The 22,682-nt window shown below is 50.1% G+C and overlaps 1 protein-coding gene and 1 non-coding gene across 2 annotated transcripts; one reads left to right on the top strand and one right to left on the bottom strand.

Moving 5' to 3' along the window:
• Nucleotides 1-771: 771 nt before the first annotated feature.
• PINK1 (PTEN induced kinase 1) lies at nt 772-20,501 on the bottom strand. The gene is made up of 8 exons (XM_039474480.2): nt 20,052-20,501; nt 15,937-16,224; nt 14,133-14,233; nt 8,946-9,128; nt 7,599-7,762; nt 3,959-4,086; nt 3,060-3,296; nt 772-1,597 (listed from the first exon to the last, which is right to left on the bottom strand). The coding sequence occupies exons 1-8, from the start codon at nt 20,436-20,438 to the stop codon at nt 1,340-1,342; spliced, it is 1,746 nt and encodes a 581-aa protein (XP_039330414.1). The 5' UTR covers nt 20,439-20,501; the 3' UTR covers nt 772-1,339.
• On the top strand, nt 6,482-6,589 carry LOC120366178 (U6 spliceosomal RNA). The gene has a single exon (XR_005580923.1). It is a non-coding gene; the product is annotated as a U6 spliceosomal RNA (small nuclear RNA).
• Nucleotides 20,502-22,682: the final 2,181 nt, after the last annotated feature.

Raw genomic sequence — 22,682 nt, 5'->3', positions numbered from 1 at the left:
TTTTAACTGCGTGTCCACCTTAACTGCGTGTCCACCTTGCTTTGTTTAGGCAATAGCCATGTTCTAAAAATCATGTGTAAAGTTGTATGTGAAATCTTTTCCCCAATGTTGACACCTGCCCACAAAATGTTCTCACCTTCAGCATATAAGAATCATTCTTAAAACTATTCAGTTCAATATACGTCATCTGCAGTTGTAAATTTGCACCTAATATTTTACAATTCCTGTAAGAGATGCTAGTCGGAAGGGAAACCCTCAAGTTTAAATCCCCACACTTACTTACTGCTCATCAGTCACCTTCGCTATGTGGGATTAATTCAGTAGCTGGTCCAGAATGCACAGCTTGGGAACACACAGGCCCCAGCCTCCCAAGCCTCGCGTGGACGTTTCCCACTCCTGTAACTGAATGTGCTGACCCATGCTGATAGCTGCCTTTGTCCAGGTGGCAAATGCAGACATGCTATGCTGCCTGCTTCAAACAAGTTCCTCATGTTCGGGGCAAAGGTCACAGCCAAACCTGCCACTGACAGCCATGCCTTGGCTGGATCCTCTCTGCTGTGGATGCAGGCCTACCCCTTCTCAGTCCAGCCTCCTCTAATGCATCAGCTTGGCCACTAACTTTTCAGATGTCTGAGGACAGGGCAAGGGTTGAAGACAGGGCTTTGAAGTCTGCAATCAAGCCTGAGTTACCTTCCTGACTGGCTTCCTTCACAGGGATAAGCTTACCACATTTTATATTTTTCAGCATGGACGCACAAACAGACCTAGTGATGAGCTTGCTTTAAAAAATTTTTTTTGTAGAGTTGGGTTCTTCAAATTCATCTAGACCAGAGGTTGGTAAACTGGTGTGTGGGCCAATCTAGCCTGCAACCTGTATATGGCTTGCGAGCTAAAAATGGTCCTTACATTTTTAAATGGTTGAAAAGACTAGTGACACATGGAAATCAAACATCAGTGTCCATCAATAAAGCTCTCCTGGCACCCAGCCACACTTATTACGTGCTCGGGGTTGCTTTTGTGCTGCAAGGAAGACTGACTAGTTGTCACAACCTGAAAGGTGCCAACTCCTGGTTTATACCAATTTCTTTGTTTTACAGGCAAGAGAACTTAAGTCCACACAGGTTATGAGATTAATCCCAAATTGCACAGCCAGAGTCAGCAGCTGCAGACTGAATTCTGACTCAGGTTCTTCCATTTGCCAAGCCTGAGGCCTTCTCTTTGGCTAACCAACCCTCTCTGCACCATCTTGTCTCCTGACTCCCACCCTCACTACTCACAGACCACCACGACACAGGGGCTGCCAAGTTCTTTTAGTAATTCACCAGCTCCGTGCAGGACATCACAGGGCTGCCCTCCATGAGCAGAGGAGGAGGGCTGCCTGGCAGAGCGCTTCACATTCCAGGTTAGCCAGAAAGAGCATCTTCATTTTTGTTTCCACGCAACACTTCGCTGTGAGCCTGTTGGCCAACAAAGTGGCGGCCGATTGTTGGAGGAGCCAGCCAACCATCTTGTCTAACTTCAGATTCTTCAGGGGTAGAATATGTTCACCCCAGAGGCTTAGATGAAGCACATTTGCGGCTACTCGGGCAGATGGTCTCTGCAACAGGAAGGGAAGCTGAAGCTACAACATCTGTTAACATGGTCTCAACCCAATGCCTGCTTTGTTAGTGAGGGTATTCCTTTCTCTGGCCCCAATCCAATTCTTCCTCTACCCTATCTCCTACTGATGTCCTTTACTCAGGTGACAAATACTGCCTGCCCCCTACCCATGCTCCAAGCTTTTCCACGTGTACACCTCTCCATGGAACAGCACGCTTGCTGGAATAGCCTTTCCTCCCAGTGGAAAGCCCAGTGCCTCTTGTGCTGTCTGGTCCCTTTGTCTCTCATCATTTCATAACTGGTTGCAGCTTCTAACCTTCACTGCGCACCTACTGTGACCAAGATAAGCAGGCCATGTACAGGAAGTGGTTAACGGAGTGGCAGAACAGTGCTGAGATGCAGGTATGGCTTAGCTCTTTGCACTAAGCCTACCCCTGAGCCAGCTGCCACTCCAATTACGGCTTCAGATACGTCTGCCTTTGCATTCTTATATATTAATTTCACAGTGTCCACATCTGCTCTCAGAAGATGTTTCTCATCTATCTGTCTGATCAGTTCTCAGCTGTTTTCATGAGCTACATCTCCATTAAACATTTCTTGGCTGGGTGCGGTGGCTCACGCCTGTAATCCCAACACTTGGGGAGGCCCAGGCGGGTGGATCACCTGAGGTTAGGAGTTTGGGACCAGCCTGGCCAACATGGTGAAACCCCGTCTCTACTAAAAAAATACAAAAATTAGCTGGGCACGGTGGCGGGCACCTGTAATCCCAGCTACTTGGGAGGCTGAGGCAGGAGAATTGCTTGAACCCAGGAGGTGGAGGCTGCAGTGAGCCAAGATCGTGCCACTGCATTCCAGCCTGGATGACAGAGCAAGACTCCATCTCAAAAAAAAAAAAAAAAATTCTCAAAAATAGAAATTCTCAAAAATAGATTCTTTTTTTGAGATAGTCTTGCTCTGTCACCCAGGAGTGCAGTGGTGTGATCTTGGTTCACTGCAACCTCCGCTTCCCGGGTTCAAGAGATTCTCCTGCCTCAGCCTCCTGAGTAGCTGGGATTATAGGCATGCGCCATGACACCTGGCTAATTTTTGTATTTTTAGTAAAGACCGGGTTTTACCACGTTGGTCAGGCTAGTCTGGAACTCTTGGTCTCAAGTGATTTGCCCGCCTCGGCCTCCCAAAGTGCTGGGATTATAGGCCACCATACCTGGCCTCTGAACAACTTTTTAAGCAACTAAAAAAGCTACAGGAGTTGAACTACTAGGACCCATGTGGTGGCTAGCACTCCTACTTCTATCTACATTAAAATCTGTTTTTTATTCTCCTGTAACTAGGCTTTACCTTCTGCCTTCCTAACACAGAGGCTTTGTCACCATGGTGCTGGCCCAAACCTAATCTTCACTCTGGAACGAGAACTAAGGTTTCCGCCCACACTGTCCTCTTGAAGCCGGGGACAATCTCACCTTGCTGGCCTCTCGCTGGAGCAGTGCCCTCACCAGTTGTCTAGCGTCTGGAGGCACCAACTCGGGCAGTGCAGGTAGCTGAGCCTCTTGGTAGCTGCGACTTTCAAGGTGGACCTTACCCTGGCTGTAGAAGGGATTGACAAGCCCGAAGATTTCATAGGCAATGGCTCCCACTGCCCATGCATCAGCCTTGCTGTAGTCAATCACTGCCCTGGGGCCAGGACGGGCTGTGGACACCTGCTCAGAAGCAACGGGTGAGACGTCATGCTGGTTGCGTGTCTAACCTTTTCTGTTGTTGTTCTTGAGGAGTCTTGCTATGTTGCCCAGGTTAGAATGCAATGGCGCAATCTCAGCTCACTGCAACCTCTGCCTCCTGAGTTCAAACCATTCTCCTACCTCAGCCTCCTGAGCAGCTGGGATTACAGGCATGTGCAACCACGCCCAGTTTTGTATTTTTAATAGACAGGGTTTCACCATGTTGGCCAGGCTGGTCTCAAACTCCTGACCTTGTGATCTACCCGCCTCAGCCTCCCAAAGTGCTGGGATTACAGGCGTGAGCCACCACACCTGGCTGCGTGTCTAACCTTTTCATGCCCTGCACGTCACCTGATTCATGGGCTAATCTGAACTCTGTCCCAAGGAACCTGGAGCTTGAGCGAGCTGCGGCTCAGACCCAGAGGGTCTACTTAGACTGCCTGGTTTATGTGACAGGACTTGCTTTGCCTGGAATATGAGGGAAGGCTGAAGGAAAGCAAAGTGGCAGGGAAGGAACTTGTACCAAATTATGGGTCAGAAAAGATGGAGTTGCTGGGTATTCATAAGGCATCAAGTCTCATTCTGTACTCAGTGGAAGCATGGGAGAAGGGCTGCCAATGGCACATGACGTGCTCGGGACTCACCTCCGGGGCCATCAAGCAGCCGTTTCCGCCCCGATCCACATACCAGCTGCTGAAGGGCAAATGCAGGCCGATGTTCTCATCAGCCAGGCAGCAGCCAAAATCTGTAATCACCAGCCAGGGGCAGCCATCTGGGAAGAAGCAAGCAGAACTAAGTGGCCAATTCTCCTCCCCTCCTTCCCTCTGAGAGGTCCTAGTATGTCCCTGCTAAAGCCACCAGCATGACATGGCTGATGGGCTAACAGCTCAGTGTTGGCCCCAGAGCTCAGGCTAGCAAGGCCTGAGAGCAGATCAGAAAGGCCTGCTGTGTGACCATGGAAATGCCTCCAGGAAGCATGGGCTGCAAAATCCCCAGGCAAAGGACTGTGTAAGAGCATGGCTCGGGCTGGGCACAGTGGCTCAAGCCTGTAATCCCAGCACTTTGGGAGGCCGAGGGGGGTGGATCACGAGGTCAAGAGATCGAGACCATCCTGGTCAACATGGTGAAACCCCGTCTCTACTAAAAATACAAAAAATTAGCTGGGCATGGTGGTGCGTGCCTGTAATCCCAGCTACTCAGGAGGCTGAGGCGGGAGAATTGCCTGAACCCAGGAGGCGGAGGTTGCGGTGAACTGAGATCGCGCCATTGCACTCCAGCCTGGGTAATGAGCGAAACTCTGTCTCAAAAAAAAAAAAAAAAAAAAAAAAAAAAAAAAAAAAAAAGCATGGCTCAATTGAAATCATGTTCTAGTAACTGGAGCTGTCCCCACGACCAAAGAAGCTGGAGCTTGGCTCAAATGATCTCCAAGGGCCCTTATATCCCAAGAGTCTTTGATTTGAATTTGAAACCCCAAATCCAAACCTAAGAACCAGGTACATTAAGAATCAGTTATTGCTGGGTGTGGTGGCTCACACGTGTAATCTTAGTACTTTGGGAGGCTGAGGCAGTGGATCACCTGAGGTCAGGAGTTCAAGACCAGCCTGGCCAACATAGTGAAACCCCATCTCTACTATAAAAAAAACTAGCTAGGCATGTTGGTGTGTGCCTGTAATCCCAGCTACTCGGGAGGCTGAGACAGGAGAATCACTTACACTTGGGAGGTGGAGGTTGTAGTAAGCTGAGATGGCACCACTGCCCTCCAGCTTGGGCAACAGAGTGAGACTCCATCTCAAAAATAAAAATAAGGCCGGGCACGGTGGCTCAAGCTTGTAATCCCAGCACTTTGGGAGGCCGAGGCGGGTGGATCACGAGGTCAATAGATCGAGACCATCCCGGTCAACATAGTGAAACCCCGTCTCTACTAAAAATAAAAAACATTAGCTGGGCATGGTAGCACGTGCCTGTAATCCCAGCTACTCGGGAGGCTGAGGCAGGAGAATTGCCTGAACCCAGGAGGCGGAGGTTGCGGTGAGCCGAGATCGCGCCGTTGCACTCCAGCCTAGGTAACAAGAGCGAAACTCTGTCTCAAAACAAACAAACAAACAAACAAACAAAATAAAAATAAAAAATGAAAAAATAAAAAAAAATAAAAATAAAAAAAGGCAGGTGGCTCACATCTGTAATTCCAGCACTTTGGGAGGCCAAGGCAGTTGGATCACTGGAGATGAGGAGTTTGAGACCAGCCTGACCAACATGGAGAAACCCCATCTCTGCTAAAAATACAAAACTAGCCAGGGCTGGTGGTGCATGCCTGTAATCCCAGCTACTCGGGAGGCTGAGGCAGGAGAATCTCTTTTTTTTTTTTTTTTTGAGACGGAGTTTCGCTCTTGTTACCCAGGCTGGAGTGCAATGGCGCGATCTCGGCTCACAGCAACCTCCGCCTCCTGGGTTCAGGCGATTCTCCTGCCTCAGCCTCCTGAGTAGCTGGGATTACAGGCACGTGCCACCATGCCCAGCTAATTTTTTGTATTTTTAGTAGAGACGGGGTTTCACCATGTTGACCAGGATGGTCTCGATCTCTCGACCTCGTGATCCACCCACCTTGGCCTCCCAAAGTGCTGGGATTACAGGCTTGAGCCACCGCGCCCGGCCGAGAATCTCTTTAACCTGGGAGGCGGAGGTCGTGATGAGCTGAGATTGTGCCATTGCACCCCAGCCTGGGCAACAAGAGGGAAACTATGTCTCAATAAATAATAATTAAAAAAAAGAATCAGTTATTTAGTTATTTGTAAAACAGTCCATACAAAGTTCCTTTAAAAAGCCAGTTCCCAGCCGAGCACAGTGGCTCACACCTGTAATCCCAACACTTTGGAGGCTGAGGGGGGTCAATCACTTGAGGCCACGTGTTTGAGACCAGGCTGGCCAGCAGTGAAACCCCATCTGTACTAAAAATACAAAAGTTAGCTGGGCGTGGTGGCACATGCCTATAATCCCAGCTACTCGGGAAGCTAAAGCACGAGAATTGCTTGAACCTGGGAGGCAGAGGTTGCAGTGAGCTCACTGCTCTACAGCCTGGGTGACAAAGCAAGACTGTTTCAAATAAATAAATGAAGTTAAATAAAAGCCAGTTCATCTAATCATTTAATTATTTTAAATCTTCTAGTTCAGTGCTCACTTCCACAGCACATATGCTAAAATTGGAAAGATACAGAGAAGATTAGCATGGCCCCTCAATCTTTAAAATTTTTTTGAAAAAAGGAATGTAGTAAAAATTTAAATCTAGTTCAAAAATGTATCAGATATATGAACCTCCTTTACAGGTTTCCTAGGCAAGTGGCCATTCAGCTTCTACTTAAATGCTTCCAGTGGTGGGCAACTCATTTCCAGAGCAATTGGGCTTATATTTGGACAGCTTTCGTGGTTTGAAAATTTATTAATAGTTTTGAGACAGCATCTCGCTCTGTTGCCAGGCTACAGTGCCGTCGCACAATCTCAGCTCACTGCAACCTCCACCTCCTGGGTTCAAGTGATTCTCCTGCCTCAGCCTCCTGAGTAGCTGGGACTACAGGCGCGTGTCACCATGCCCACCTAAGTTTTGTATTTTTAGTAGAGACAGGGTTTCACCATGTTGGCCAGGATGGTCCCGATCTCTTGACCCCGTGATCTGCCCGCTTCGCCCTCCTAAAGTGCTGGGATTACAGGCGTGAGCCACTGTACCCAGCCAAAAATTATTTTGTGAGCACATTCATAGCTCACTGCAGACTCTGAAGTCCTAGGTGCAAATGATCCTCCTACCTCAGCCTTCCAAGTAGCTGGGGCTACAGGTGCATGCCACCATGCCTGGCTAACTTTTTTTTTTTTGGCTAATTAAATTATTATTATTATTATTATTATTTTGTAGAGAAGGGATCTCGCTATGTTTCCCAGGCTGGTCTCAAACTCCTTGCCTCAAGCAGTCCTTCCACCTCAGCCTCCCAAAGTATTGGGATTAAAGGTGTGAGCCACTGTGCCTGGCCTCTTTATTTAACTGTGAAAACTTGCAGCACTGAAGTTCTTGTTCTGTAAGTGGGCAACAGAAACGAACTTGGGAACTGCTGTCTCTCTGCAAAGACAGAACAAAAGCCCCCATTCTGAGGGAGAGACTGCTCACCTCTCATGTACAGAGCTAAATGAAGACACGACTTAGAACACAAAACCAGAGAGGACCTGAAGAGTTGGTCCTAAATGCTCCCGACCTACCCTCTAGTGCCCCTGGAGAGCGCTCATGGTGCAGCAGGTTCCTACCTGGGTCCAGCTCCACGAGGATGTTGTCAGATTTCAAGTCTCTGTGCGCGATGCCCTGTTGAACCAGATGGTCCACGCCTTCCAGCAGCTGCAGCAGCATCATGGTGGCGAGACGGGGGCTGGGTGTGTTCATGTGAAGGTACTGGCGCAGGGTACAGGGATAGCTGGTGGAGAGGGGACAGAGCTGCTGGCTACCAAACACCGACAGCTCCTAATAGCTTTTTCTTTTTTTTTTTTTTTTCTGAGATGGAGTCTCACTCTGTCACCCAGGCTGGAGTGCAGTGGTGTAATCTTGGCTCACTGCAACCTCCACCTCCCAGGTTCAAGCAATTCTCCTGCCTCAGTCTCCCAAGTAGCTGGGATTACAGGCATGTACCACCACATCCACATAATTTTTGTATTTTTAGTAGAGACGGGGTTTCATCATGTTGGTCAGGCTGGTCTCGAACTCCTGACCTCAGGTGATCCACCCACTTTGGCCTCCTAAAGTGCTGGGATTATAGGAGTTAGCCATCTTGCTAGACTTCCTAATGCCTTAATCATTGTTAGGATTAGGCTGTTCCTCTTCCCCTTCCAGGAGCGTTTTGATTCCTATTTTTCCCCAGCATCCTTTCTGCTCCTGCCCACTCACCATCCTGAAATTAGGAAGAGCTGTGGCTCCCTATATTCAAAGTACAGATATTTACTTACTTAAAACTCCCGCTACAGCAAAGTTGGGGGTACTGAGGGTGAGGAAGGAGAACCGGTTTTGTTTGTTTGTTTTGACAGAGTCTTGCTCTGTTGCCCAGGCTGGAGTGCAATGGCGTGTTCTTGGCTCACTGCAACCTCTGCCTCCCATGTTCGAGTGATTTTCCTGCCTCAGCCTCCCCAGTAGCTGGGATTACAGGCACCTGCTGTCATACCCTGCTAATTTTTGTATTTTTAGTAGAGACAGGGTTTCACCATGTTGGCCATGCTGGTCTTGAATTCCTGACCTCAGGTGATCCACCCACCTCGGCCTCCCAAAGTGCTGGGATTATGGGCGTGAGGCGCTGTGTCCAGCCAGAACTGTTTTTATGTTAAAAACAGATAAGGTCAGCCACAGAAAAGCTTAACAGGTGAATGGATCAAAAGGACTAGGTGATAAGTATGTTCTGGACGAAGATAAGATTTTGTTTTCATGAAAAGTCCTCCCAACGGGAAAATGCTCTCCAGGGTAGATATGCTCCCTCTGCATGGCTTTATTCTCCTGAAGAGTGATGACCCTCTTCTCTGAAACCCCCTGCTCAAGGTGCATTTGGAGGGCAGGGACCAGCTCCCCCGGGAGATTTAGCAGCTCCAGGGCCCTGCCTCGCAGCTGCCACTTACTTCTTCATGACGAGGAACAGCGTCCGGCCATGGCCCAGGCCTTCAGGGTGGAGACGTGGGGGCAGCACATCAGGGTAGTCAACCAGGGCCCCTGGCAGCAGCGGCACAGAAGAGGTGAAAGCGCGGAGAACCCGGATGATGTTAGGGTGCGGGGCTAGTTGCTTGGGACCTCTCTTGGATTTTCTATTCAGCCAAGTGAGACAAACATATAAGGCCAGCATCAGATATAACACCTGGAAAGAAAATAACCTAAGGCCACACCAACAGTGGCACTGACATTCATTATTCACTTACTATCAAATGTTTAGCATAGATTTGCTATGTGCCAGGTACTGTACATGGTGTTGGGGAACACATCTGATGACTCCCCTACCCATCCTTCAATCCATCTGTCCACCCATCCAACTGTCCACCTATCCCTCCTATCCATCCCATGTGGTAGAACACAGGTGGAGAAACAGAAACCCAGGAATCAGACTGCCTGGGTTTGAATTCCAGGCCTGCCACTGTAAGTGCTTGGCTGAGTTACAGTAGCCCCAACCTCATCCACAGTTTCGCTTTCTGCAATTTCAGTTATCTGCAGTCTGAGAATAGGTGAGTACAGTACAAGATATTTAGAGAGAGGAGAGAGAGACCACATTCACATAACTTTTATTACAGTATGTCCTAATTATTGTATTAGTTATCACCTTTTTTATTGTACCTAATTTATAAATTAAACTTTACCATAGGTATGTATGTATAGGAAAAAACACTCAGTCTATACAGGCTTTGTTACTATCTGTGGCTTCAGGCATCCACTGGGGTCTGTCCTGGAATGTACCCCCTCTGTTCTTACCTTCTCTGGGCTCAATCTCCATGGTGCAAGGGGAATGAGGTGTTAACACGCTGCAGAAGGTTGTCAATGTGTGGAAGGCACCTAAAATCCTGTCTAGCACAGAGGAAGCTCTCAGCTGATATCAGCCGTACTATTATTCATTTAACCCCTATGTATTGTTTTCACGCTAAGTACCAGATGTCATGCTGGTATGCTGTGGAACTATGGCACAGAACAAGACAGAGTCCCTGTTCTCACGGATTTGCAATCTAAGAGGGGAGGGAGACATTCATCAGTAAGTAATCACGTGAGCTCCCTAAGAGCAAGACCATGCCTGAATTTTAATTCCAAGTCTAGTATAGTTGGCATGGAATATGGGTTTTGTTGAATTAGTGAGTAGATCCCGATGCAGTTGGTAGTGGTGGTGTTACCTGCCTGCCCTGCCCGCTCCTACTCCTCTGGGAAGCCCCCTCCCCCTCCACACACAGCCCTGCTGAGGCACAGTGGCTGGATTTTGGATGGGGTGGCTCTGCCAGCTGTGTGCCAACCCTGCCCTTCAGCCAAAGCTGACTGGGCCAAGGGGTCACCTGCCCCAAGGGCAGTGAGCCTACAGTGACACTCAAGACCCAGATGGTTGGACAAAGGGAAGGGGAGAAGGTAGATTCTCTCTTTGGGAGTGTGAGTGAAGAAATCTGCCAGTCTGCAGTGGAGAGGAAGCCATGAGACTTCACTGGGGCCATGAGGAGCCAGAGGTGAGCAGGCCAAAGGGATGCAGGAACAGGAGACGCGAGGAAGAAACAAGATTCAGACAGTGGAACCGTGTTCCCATGAGTTCAAGAAATCAGTAACTAATGGAAATTCTTGGGGCTCACTCCTGTAATCCCAGCACTGAGAGGCTGAGGCAGGTGATCACTTGAGCCAAGGAGTTCGAGGCCAGCCTGGGCAACATGGAGAAATCCTGTCTCTACAAAAATTATAAAAACCAGGCTGGGCTCTGTGGCTCATGCCTATAATCCCAGCACTCTGGGAGGCTGAGGTGGGTGGATCACCTGAGGTCAGGAGTCCGAGACCAGCCTGGCCAACATGGTGAAACCCCATCTCTACTAATAATACAAAAAAATTAGCTAGCCGTGGTGGCACATGCCTGCAATCTCAGCTACTCAGGAGGCTGAGGCAGGAGAATTGCTTGAACCTGGGAGGCAGAGGTTGCAGTGAGCTAAGATTGCACTCCAGCCTCAATGACAAATGAAAAATCCATTTCAAAAACAAACAAACAAAACTAAGAATTAGCTGGGCATGGTGGCATGTGCCTGCAGACCCAGCTACTCAGGAGGCTGAGGAGAGAGGATCACTTGAGCCCAGGGAGTTTGAGGCTGCAGTGAGCCAAGATCACGCCATTGCACTCCAGCCTGGGCAACAGAGTGAGACCCTGTCTCAGTAAAAAAGAAAAGAAAATTTGAGTTTGCAGAAACCACTTTCTGAAAGGCTGAACTCCCTCTGCTTGTGAGATAAAAGGACTGGCCGAAATCGGTCAGAACCAAAAAGGCCACCTGCGGCTTGCACAGAACAAGTTTGCTGACGTCCCGGCCTGAACTGCCGCCACACGTTTCATACTCCTCCCAAATCTGCATAGGGGACCCGTGAGGCGGCGTGAAGAGATAACTGCACAGGTCCAACGACTGTCCAGACTTCTTTCCTTCCACCAATCACCTGCTAATCTTAGAATCCACCCCTTAAACCTTTTCTAATAAAATTACTGCCTTAAATTGAGCACAGGGAGACAGGGTTGAATTAGACTCCTGTCTCCGTGTGAGTTGACTCGCAATAGAAAGCCTGGCTTTTCTCAAAAATCCAGTGTCACTGCTTATAGCACATCAGGCTAGAGCCCGTAACACCATCATTTGTTCCGTGACAATGGTAGAGGGAAGCGAATGGCGCAGAGCCAGGCTCTCCCAGCGCTGCGTGGTCCCAAGGCTGTATGGCTGCAGTCCACGCGTGCCCTCGCACTGCTCCTGCTCTTGAGTCAACCTGAGTGGCCTCTGTTCCACGCAATCAAAGGAGCCAGAGTATCATTTCCACCCTCCGGCTCCTAGGCAAGTCATGATCACAGCCTCAGGCTGTCAGGGCCCCCGGAGGTATCATGGGAGCTCAGGGGCAGGGAGTATGCTGTGCTGGGGAGACACATGACAGACAGGGGGTGTCTGAACTGAGACCTGGACTGTGGGAGGGGGGCAGCCCAGGTGTAGCCAGCTGCACGCCCAGGAGATGGTCACAGAGGAGCCTGGCACGTTTGGGGAAGGCGCTATGAAGCCAGCATGCTGGAATGTAGGGTGCTGACGGGAAGGGTGAGACATAAGGTGCAAAACGCAGTGAGAGGAGCAGGTCGCAAAGTGCCCGAGTCTCTGGGCCCCAGGCCAGCAGAGGCTAGGAGGAAATGAACCCAGGGCGCTCTAGGGGAAGCTTCGACAGAGGTACACCAGCAGTTAAGGTCATGTACCTGCTGCCACATCCAACAGGTATTTACTGAGCCCTGGGGGTAGGCAGTAAAAAAAGAGCATTTACAGTATAGCTGGAACAAAATCGAACCGTGATTTCACGCTGGATAGTGAGAACTACTAAAGGAACAGAGTCCCTGGAGAGGGCCAGGGACCATGTCAGACGGGAGGTCTAGGCAGCAGACATCAAGATCCTACCAGTGCAGGACAGCAGCACGTCAGCCAGCTGCCACTCGCACCTCAAAAGGAGGCGTTGAGGACCGTGTCAGCCCTAAAGCATGTGACATTCAGGTGTCCACTTTCTCCACAAAGGCCTCAGGAGAAGAGGAAGCCACCTGAGCGGTGGCCTCCACCAGCCTGTAGGGACTCCCAGCCACACTGGAGTCCAAACCATGGAAGGGGTTTTCCACGTCCATTCCTTTAAGCTCCTACTTCTGCCTTCCTGCTTCTGACAGAATGAAGATCTCTAAACTAGCCCTCCAGTAAATCACCAAAAATGCAGCAGACTCACCTCTTCTTGGTGGGCTACAAATATATATACATATATTTCCGAGACAGGGTCTTACTCTGTCACCCAGGCTGGAGTGCAGTGGTGTGATCTTGGCTGACTGCAGCCTGACTCCCTGGGCTCAAACAATCCTCCCACCTCAGCCTCCTGAGTAGCTGGGACCACAGACACGTGCCACCATGGCCAGCTAAAATTTTTAATATTTTTTGTAGACATGGGGTTTCATCACATTGCCCACGCTGCATTTGAACTCCTGAGCTCAAGTGATCTGCCTGCCTTGGCCTCCCAAAGTGCTGGGATTACAGGTGTGAGCCAGGCTGTAAATATTAAGCTGGGCAACGCACCTCCTCTGCCATAGCCTGCGCGTCAGTCCTCACCACCTGTGGACACAGGCCTTTCTGAGCTGGAAGTGCAGCTGCTGTTCACGGGCTCTTCCCTGTGCTGGGAATGCCTCTTCCCTACTCTGCTCAGGTAATACCGATTCATCCTTCACAAAGTAGCACAAACTGTCCCTTTGAGAAGCCTTTCTAAGTACCCTCTCCTCTGCAGTACACACCTCCCCTGGGCTCCCTAAGCCCCTGAGCGTACTCTATTCTAACACTTACACCCTGGGCCTTCTGCTGCCACACTGAGAACTCTGGGCCAACAGACCAGTATTTTTTTTTTTTTTTTTTTTTTTGAGATGGAGTTTCGCTCTTGTTGCCCAGGCTGGAGTGCAGTGGTGCAATCTTGGCTCACCACAACCTCTGCCTCCCAGGTTCAAGTGATTTTCCGCGCCTCAGCCTCCAGAGTAGCTGGGATTACAGGCATGAGCCACCATGCCTGGCTAATTCTATATTTTTAGTAGAGATGGGGTTTCTCCATGTTGGTCAGGCTGGTTTGTAACTCCTGACCTCAGGTGATCTGCCTGTCTCAGCCTCCCAAAGTGCTGGGATTACAGGCATGAGCCACCATGCCCGGTTGTCACTTTTTGTTTTTTTAAAATCTCTTAGCACCATCAGTACACATAACTGTTAGTGAAATGAGTGTTCCTCCTGTGGGGACAGAGTTCAGTTTATTCCGATAGGTGGCGCTTTGCTCGTGTATTTCTTAGGAGGAATCGGAGAACCCTCGTCAATCACGTAACGTTGTGAATTGGGCATTTTTGGGTGGACTTCTCTCCCCTGCTCCAATGTGAATTACGCATGTGCATCATCATTTGGGGTCAGATTACCTGCAATCTTTCCCAAGTGAAATTATCCACTAACTGAAAATCCATCATCAACATTAAGCCTTTAATATCTACTGTCAAGTGCTGCGGACACAAGTGATGGATGAAGTTGCTCTCAAAGAAGTCCCAGTCAGTCTGGCAGGCAGAAGGCACTTACCTGTAAGCAACTGCTCCATACTCCCCGGCCAAGGCCACTCGGCTCGCTGGGACCAGCTCCTGGCTCATTGTGCTCAAGATGGCTTCACTGGAGGAACCTGCCTAGAACACCCACCAGGAACCCAGGGTTACAAAGGCCAGAGCAGAACGGCACGTTCCTTGTAAGCCCTGCCTGTAACCTGGAGCAGGGCAGCTACTGCCTAGAATTAGCTCTAACCTTCGAGATAAGATGACCTGTCCCCAGGGGCAGGCTGAGAGTAGGTACTCCTGGGAGACAGAGGTGCCATCCATGCCAACTCAGAAGATACTTCACACTCCTCAAACTCTTGCATGCTGGGTGCCAGGGCTGGAGGAGATGTCAAGGTGATCAGGGTATGGGGTGCTGCTTCCTGCCATCGGTGCCTCTGGTTCCTACCCGTTCAAAATTGACCACTGGATCACTAACCCACCCTGCAGGCTCCCTTCAGCAGCCAGGGCAGAGCCTGGTACGCTCCACCCTGGGTGAAGTTGTACTGAATCATGAACAGCTTTCCTCCATCCCCCAAAACAAACAGACAAAAACAGAAGAGTGCGGAAAGCACCTTACTGTCCTCATTGTATTAGGAAGCGCTCCCAGGACCTATGAAGCCTGTATCAAGAAGCTCCTGTAAGAATCAGCAGTCTTGTAGCTTCTGTGAATGCAACAGCTGTCATGCCCCAACCAGTGCATGTTTTGATGCTAAGACTGGAAGTTTCACAGACAAAGGATTTGGCTACTTGTTAGCCATTAACCCAACTTGGAGTGCGACTGCTTCATTCCTCAAATCAGAACAAGAAACTGCATCCTCTAGTGTCCAGCATGAACTGCTGTGGCCACTTCCCACCTCAGCCTTGAATGCATGAGCCCAAGGATGGGCAGGAGACAAAGCATCGGGTCTTGACACATTTTCTAAACCCACCTAGCAATGGCAAGGTAAATAAATTAAGTGGACAGAAAGTGTTTTCATGGCGGAAAAATACTCAATTTCCCAAAGCCTTGAGTCCCTCCAAGAGTGGACAGCAGGGAGTTGACAGGCAAGCCTCTGAGCTGGAGGTGGGCTTGAAGGGTGAGCTTAGAGGAAAGAGATCCAGTTCCCTCTCCAGTGAGGCAGGTCACAGGAAGGAGGGGATGGCGAACTAACCAGTCAGTGTGGAAACTAATGGTGTAGGCACCTGGTACTCAAAGTGCGGCAGAGCAGTGGCATTGGTATCACCTGGGAGCTTGCTGGGAAGGCAGAACCTCAGGCCCCACCCCTGACCTGCTGCATCAGAGTCTACCTTTGGAGTTTTTTTTTTCTGAGACAGGGTCTCTCTCTGTTACCCAGGCTGGAGTGCAGTGCCACAATCTCGGCTCAATGCAGCCTCTGCCTCCTGGGCTCAAGTGATCCTCCCACTTCAGCCACCCAAGTAGCTAAGACTACAGGTGCAAGCCATCACGCCTGGCTAATTTTTGTATTTTTCATAGAGATGGTGTTTTCATTATGTTGCCCAGGCTGGTCTTGAACTCCTGAGCTCAAGCGATCGGCCTCCCAAAGTGCTGGGATTACAGGCATGATTCGCTATGCCTGGCCAGAATCTACCTGTGAAGCTGATCCCTGCGTGATCTGTGGAAAGAATACAATTTGACACATTCTGTGTAACAGAGGGAGGCAGCCTGACTATACAGGCACCTTTCCTGTGGAGAATCTGTCTTTTCCTATCTATTTCCTGGAAAAAATCCCCACCAGGCCCACTAAGATGGGCATTTTGAGAACGCCTCCTTTACAGACAAAAGGACTGGTGCTTACCGAGATGTTCCACATCATCTTGATGGCCAAGGGGAAGGCAGGGGCCCCTGGCGCTCGCTCTTGCTCTTCTCCGGGTGCACTGGTACCTGGGCCTCTCCCTGGAAGCAGCCTGGCGCTCTTGGTCACCTCCAGGTTCTGGGGCAGTGTAGGCATGGTGGCTTCATACACAGCGGCACTGCAGCCCTTGCCAATGGACTGCCCTATCAGATACTCCTCCAGCCGAAAGCCCTGCCAACGTCTTGTGTCCAGCGGGTCAGGCCCTAGCTTGCTTTTCTGAGTAAAAATTGCCTGTGAGGAAAAAAGAAGGCACTGTGAGCCAGGGAGCCTAGGAAGGCCCAAGGAGAAGGGAAGCGGGGGGGCAGAGAGGGGTGCAGTGAGGCATGGTCCGCACCAACCAGATGAATAAACCAGAAAAACACAACCCAACAGGGTCCACTGCTCAGCCTGGTCCAGGCCATCTTCTCTCTCATTCTTCAGAATGATTGTCCCCAACTCTGCTGCTTCACTGTGCTCACAACACTCAACGATCTGAGAGGTCAGGAACCCTGAGTTCTACGGCTGGTGCACCCCTCCTTGCTGCCTTCACTCTCCAGCAGAGTTCTGGAGGTGTCTGATTATGGAGACAGCTCGCTCTGCAAAGACCTTGGCTGACGGCTCCTGGGCAGCTAGCAGGAGCACGTGATCCACCGGGATCTCAGAGGACCTTGCAGACAAGGGGGTGAGATCAGGCACATCCCTAGAGCAGAGGGATTCAGTCCTATCTTCCTGTCTCTGCCTCTCAGGGCGCCGATAGGGCTACTCTGTCCAGAAAGATATCAAGAGTACAAGAGTTCAGACAGAAATGGATGGAGGGGCAGGTGCTGGGGGTGGTGCCATACTGGGAAAGAGGCCATGTGACAAAAATCTGTGCTTCAGGCAGTGGTGACGTCACTCCTCCAGTCACCCAGGCTCCACTTTCCCTCTCAAATGGTCTGACCTGCTGAGCCCTCCTTGCCAAGGTTAGTCACCCGTGGTGCCAGGCACAGCTCTGCAAACGTCCCATGGCCATGGCCTACCAGGCACCATGTCTAGACCATCCCAGTCCCAGTGCCATCCTTCCCTGCCATGAGCCACAGCAAAACGCACTGCTTTAATGTGTCACTCGGCTGTTCACCAGACTGCCCAGGACGTTATCTGTGTTCTGGTGCCTGCCAGGCTGGTCTGCACACTGCCTGCACTCATCCTCTGACACCTCTCTCTGAAAGCTGCTCAGACCATCCTTCCAGCCCGTTTCTATAGTATTGCTCTGTCTGGCTCATCCCTGCTCAGCCAGCGAGCCCAATTCAAGCTCCTTCTTCCTCTGTAACCAGCCCTGATGACCCAGCCCATGGCAACTTTCCTTCTAGAGGGTTCCTAAAGCACTTGGTATCTGTAAGCAATTTCACCTTGCACTATAACTTTGAACTTTTAAAAAAAATCAAAGTCCATCTTCCCTTGCCAACTAGTTTATAAACTCCATGGAGCAGAAGCAACACGTGTGTGTATACTACATATACATAATATGTATACTACATATAATATATAATATGACATACATAATGTATGTATATATATAAAATACGGTATATGTAATGTATGTATATTGTATGTTATATATAGTATACATATTATATATGTAGTATATATACACATACACATTATGTATACCATATTATGTATTGTAAATAGTATATTATATATACATATTATGTAAAATATACATACATTATATGTATTTTTTATAATATAAATTTTTAGAGCTTGTTACTAGCACACTCCCGCTAGTTGTCCAGGCTGGAGTGCAGTGGTGCAACTATAGCTCACTGCAGCCTCAAACTCCTGGGCGTAAGCAATCCTCCCACCTCAGCCTCCCAAGTAGCTGGGGCTATAGGCATGTGCCGCCATGCCCAGCTCATTTGTTAACATTTGGTCAGAACAAGATCTCACTAGGTTGCCCCAGCTGGTCTTCAGCTCCTGAGCTTGAGAGATTCTCTCACCCTGGCCTCCCAAAGCACTAGTAGGATTACAGGCATGAGTCACCATACCTGGCTTCAGAATTTTTTAAATGTGAAACTAACTCCAGCAAAAGCAGCCAGTGGGAAAAAAAATGTGCTTTAATGTGAAATTAATTGATAACTAATAACATCTGCAGGTATAGGTGGATGAAGCGTGCGAAGAGGGTGTGTGAATTCTAAGTTTAGGATGATCAATCTCCTCAGTTAAAAAAGCCTCGTTCGTTTTAAGCAGGATGAGTCAAATTTCCCATCCCTAGTTTCTGCCAGTTAAGTTGTGGCAAAAGACAAGGTCAGGGGCTGGGGACTAGGCCAGATAGCACCTGTCACCCCAAACTGGCCAGAGCTCAAACATGAGACAGTGGTGATGAGCAATAGGAACTGGGCTGGCAACCAGAAAACCCAGGAGCCACTGCTTGACCCCAATAGCTATGTCCTTGGGCAAGTCACTCCCTCTTCTACCACCTCAGCCCTAACCTGTAAAATGCAGGTATTGTGCTAATTTAGTGAGTGGCTCTACACGCACAGGAAAAAGAGTGGCCTCTCTGGAAGAAGATGGGATTCTGGCAGCTGCCAGGCTTCAGACCTGAACTGCACCCCTGGCTCCTCCCTGGCTCTCCAGCCTGCCCGCCTACTCTGTGCTTTTAGACTTGCCAGTCTCCATAGGGAGCCAGGTCCTCAAAATAAATCTGCCTCTCTAAACAGACACATCCTATTGGTTCTGTTTAGAAAACCCTGACTAATACAGACTTTGGTTGGGCAGAAACGGAAGCCTTGTGCTATTTTAGGCACTAAAAAAGCCTAAGAGGCTGGGTATGGTAGCTCACGCCTGTAATCTGGGCCGAGGCGGGTGGATCACTTGAGATCAGGAGTCCAAGACCAGCCTGGCCAACATGGTGAAACCCCGTCGCTACTAATAATACAAAAATTAGCCAGGCATGGTAGTGCACACCTCGGGAGGCTGAGGCAGGAGAACTGCTTGAAGCCAGAGGAGGAGGTTGTGGTGAGCTGAGATGGCGCCATTGTACTCCAGCCTGGCTGGAGTTAATAAAGCGAGACTTCGTATCAAAAAAAAAAAAGGAAAAAAAAAAGGAAGACCCCCTGTGTATTCAGTCAGCAGGGATAACTCTACACAGACAGGTAACTAAAACGTTAGGTCTGATGTTTTCTCGTCCTACTGCAGTTTCAGCTCTGTCACTACTCATCCTTTTGGTAAACCGTGGAGGCAGCCTGGCTCAGTGGTTAAAGGTACTGTTTTTTATTGGCTGTGTGACTTCGATCATGTCCCTTCACCTGAAGACTTTCCACCTCCAAAAATTAGAGACAACTACTTCAAAGGGATAGAAATGTTATGGTTTAGTTGTCAGTAAATTTTAGAAAATGTACACAAAACCTTTTGCTGTGCTGTGACTGGAGCTGTAATTGGCCACATTACTTCATTTGAGGAAGGGAAACATTAAAACAAATGGGAGGACGCCGGGCGCAGTGGCTCACGCCTGTAATCCCAGCAGGTGGATCACGAGGTCAGGAGTTCAAGACTAGCCTGGCCAACATGGTGAAACCCCTGTCTCTACTAAAAACACAAAAATTAGCCCGGTGCGGTAGCGGGCACCTGTAATCCCAGCTACTTGGGAGGCTGAGGCAAGAGAATTGCTTGAACCTGGAAGGCGGCGGTTGCGTTGAGCTGAGATAGCGCCACTGCTCTCTAGCCTGGGCGACAGAGCAAGGCTCCATCTCAAAAACAAACAAACAAAAAAATAAAACAAATGGGAGGTGTTGGCTTTATAGCAGCCGATAAGTAATGGTGAAATAAATATATGAGCTTTAATAACCCTACCCTCGCCCCGCCCCGCCCCGCCCCGCCCTCGACAGGCTCAGAGCCCCGCCTCCACGTGGAGCCCCGCCTCCACGTGGAGCCCCGCCTCCACGTGGAGCCCCGCCTCCACGTGGAGCCCCGCCTCCACGTGGAGCCCCGCCTCCACGTGGAGCCCCGCGCCCTCCCGGCTCAGGACGACCCCCACTCTGATCCCCGCCCCAGCGCTGGGATCCGTACCCCGCCCGATTTTAGGACCTGGCCCGGCTCACCTGGATCTCCTGACAGGCTGAGGCCGCCCGCCGGCTCTCCGCCTGCTTCTCCTCGATGAGGCCCAGCCCTAGCCCGAAGGCCAGAAAGACTGCCCGTCCGCAAGGGCCCGCGCCGCCCCGGGCTCGCACCACGAACTGCCGCTGCAGCCGGGCCGCCAGCCCTGCCACAGACTGGCGGAAGAAGTGGAAGCGGTCGGGGAGCCTGAGCCCGACCCTGCGAGGCTCGGCGCCCGGTCCCGCGGCCCAGCCCGGACGCTCCCTGCGGACCCAGCCCGCCGCCGGGCCCGGCCGCCCCCAGCCGTAGGCCCTGCCCGGCTTGCCCGTGAAGCGCAGCAGCAGCGCTCGACCCAACTGCAGGCCGCAGCCCAGCGCCTGTCGCACCGCCATGGTGGTGCCGCGGCCCGGTGCTTCCGCCGCCGCCGCCGCCGCCGCCGCCGGCGTCCTAGCCAATCACAACAAACTTGGGGCAGTGCCTCTGCGCAGGCGCGGGCGCTCGTGGGCGGGGCCGACCCCCACGACAGTACCCCGACTCGGCGCGCGAGGGCGCTGTGCTCGCATCGGCTCCTCGAGCAGTGACTTTCCCCTTTGCGCTTTGGGAGGGTCTTTTCAGATAGGTCCTGAATGTGAACATCGCTGCTGCTGGGCGAAATGGAGAAGGCGGGAAGAGAAACTGGTATTTATTGCCAGCTACCGTGCTAGGCCCTTTACGTCTTTTAATTTACTTAAAAGCCCCACCAACAAGATAAAAATACCATTTTTATAGATGAGAAAACCGAGGCATAGTAGGGGGCAGCATTCGAGGTCATGTGCAGGTACCTAGCAGAGCTGAGGCTAAAGTTCACGTTGTCCTAACTGTTGAGTGCTTGCCCTCCTCAGTGGCCTTAAGCTGCTGTTTGTGTCCACAGTCCCTGGGCTTTTGAAGACCCCAAGAGAAATCTCACTCAAGGGACCCAATTTGTGAACGAGTGAGCTGAGGTCCTAAGATACTAAGCAGCTTGCCCAAAGCTACACTGTTTCTTAATGGCATATGGCTGCTAACTACATATGCGCACACACTCACACACACAGTTGTCTGCTTGTCCCCTAGCCAGGGGTCCACCCCATAGCCAAGTAAGCCTGGGGGACAGAACTCTTCAGACAAATAATCCCTCCTTCAGCAAGAGCTCCTGTCTGCATGTCCTTTGGCTTCATATTTAAGGAGAAACGGATTTATGAACTGAAGCCATAGTCTGGTTTCAGCGGCAGGAAGGCAAGTTGGTGGATCCCCTGCCATTACCCCTAAGACCCAATACCTATATACTATAGGAAAGGAATGTGAAGGACAGTCCCCCAGGGAAAGGGAAGAATGCCATGTGAATCTGCCTAAGGGCAGAATTTCTGGTAAGCACCTGCTTTTACACAAGGAACAACAGATAAACTGAAAATCTTAGAGGCCTTCCCTGAAAGCTATTTAATCAGAAGTCAACTTGGTTGGCCGGTGTGGTGGCTCAGGCCTGTAATCCCAGCACTTTGGGAGGCTGAGGCAGGTGGATCACTTGAGGCCATGAGTTCATGACCAGCCTGGCCAATGTGGCAAAACACTATCACTACTAAAAGTACAAAAATTAGGTGGGCATGATGGCACATGCCTGTAATCCCAGCTACTCAGGCTGAGTCGGGATATTGCTTGAACCCAGGAAGTGGAGATTGTAGTGAGCCAAGATCACACCACTGCACTCCAGCCTGGGTGACAGAGTGAGACCGTCTCAAAAATGAAAAAAAGAAAAACCAACGAAACACATCAACTTGGTGGATTAGCATCCAAGATGGGGTTGCTTTAGATTGCACAGTGTGTGTGTGCATATGTGTGTGTGTGCGTGTGTGCATGAGTGTGTGTGCGTGTGCACGTGTGTGCATGAGTGCATTTTGTGTGTGTGTGTGTGTGTGTGTGGTGTGCTGGTTTCTCTTATAGTCTTCCTTAAGGGAAGAATTTTATGGATCTTAGGATATCCAAACACATTTATTTGGGAGAGACACAGATGGATTTCCTGTTTGTATAGAGGCACATGAATATCAGGTATTTTCTTTAACTTTTTTGGATCGACCCTAGGGAATTTTAAATTACAATTTTAAATTCTCCACTGAAACTGTCATTTGAAGAATGAGAAGGAAAAGAAAGTTGGAGAAATCTTACACTCCAATGACTACAGGCTCACTCCTGGAAACTTAGTTGGGGCCCAGATGAGTAGATTTGAAGTTTAAATCTACTCATCTGAAGCCAGGTTTGCAGTGGCTCACTCCAGCACTTGGGGAGGTGAGGCAGGCGGAGCTCTTGAGGCCAGTAGTTTAAGACCAGCCTGGGCAACACAGTGGAACCCCATCCTACAGATAGTAATTTAAAAGGCCCCACTGGGCATGGTGGTGTGTGCCTGAGGTCCCAGCTACTTGGGAATCTGAGGCAGGAGATTGCTTGAGTCCAGGAGGTTGAGGCTGCAGTGGGCTGTGAATGTGCCACTCTGCTCCAGCCTGGGTGACAGAGTGAGACTCTGTCTTAAATAAAATCAAATAAATCTACTCATCTGTTGTGTCTCATTACTGTAAACCAAAAATAAGGTCCTAAGCTCCCCAACTGACTAAATAGATCCCCCTTTG

This window comes from Saimiri boliviensis, chromosome 11 (assembly GCF_048565385.1).
Source record: "Saimiri boliviensis isolate mSaiBol1 chromosome 11, mSaiBol1.pri, whole genome shotgun sequence".
In the NCBI taxonomy this organism is placed as follows: domain Eukaryota; kingdom Metazoa; phylum Chordata; class Mammalia; order Primates; family Cebidae; genus Saimiri; species Saimiri boliviensis.
The sequence above is the reverse complement of the archived record's forward strand: the minus strand, read 5'-3'. Positions and strand labels throughout refer to the sequence as shown.

What these genes read in the sequence shown, in the direction of transcription:
- PINK1 (XM_039474480.2), bottom strand. Translation starts at nt 20,438, where the DNA reads ATGGCGGTGCGACAGGCGCTGGGCTGCGGCCTGCAGTTGGGTCGAGCG. An exon ending in AGATGATGTGGAACATCTCG is followed by an intron (nt 14,234 to 15,936) that starts GTAAGCACCAGT and finishes TGGGTGTTCTAG; the next exon opens with GCAGGTTCCTCCAGTGAAGC. An exon ending in TCCAGCGAGAGGCCAGCAAG is followed by an intron (nt 1,598 to 3,059) that starts GTGAGATTGTCC and finishes TTCCTGTTGCAG; the next exon opens with AGACCATCTGCCCGAGTAGC.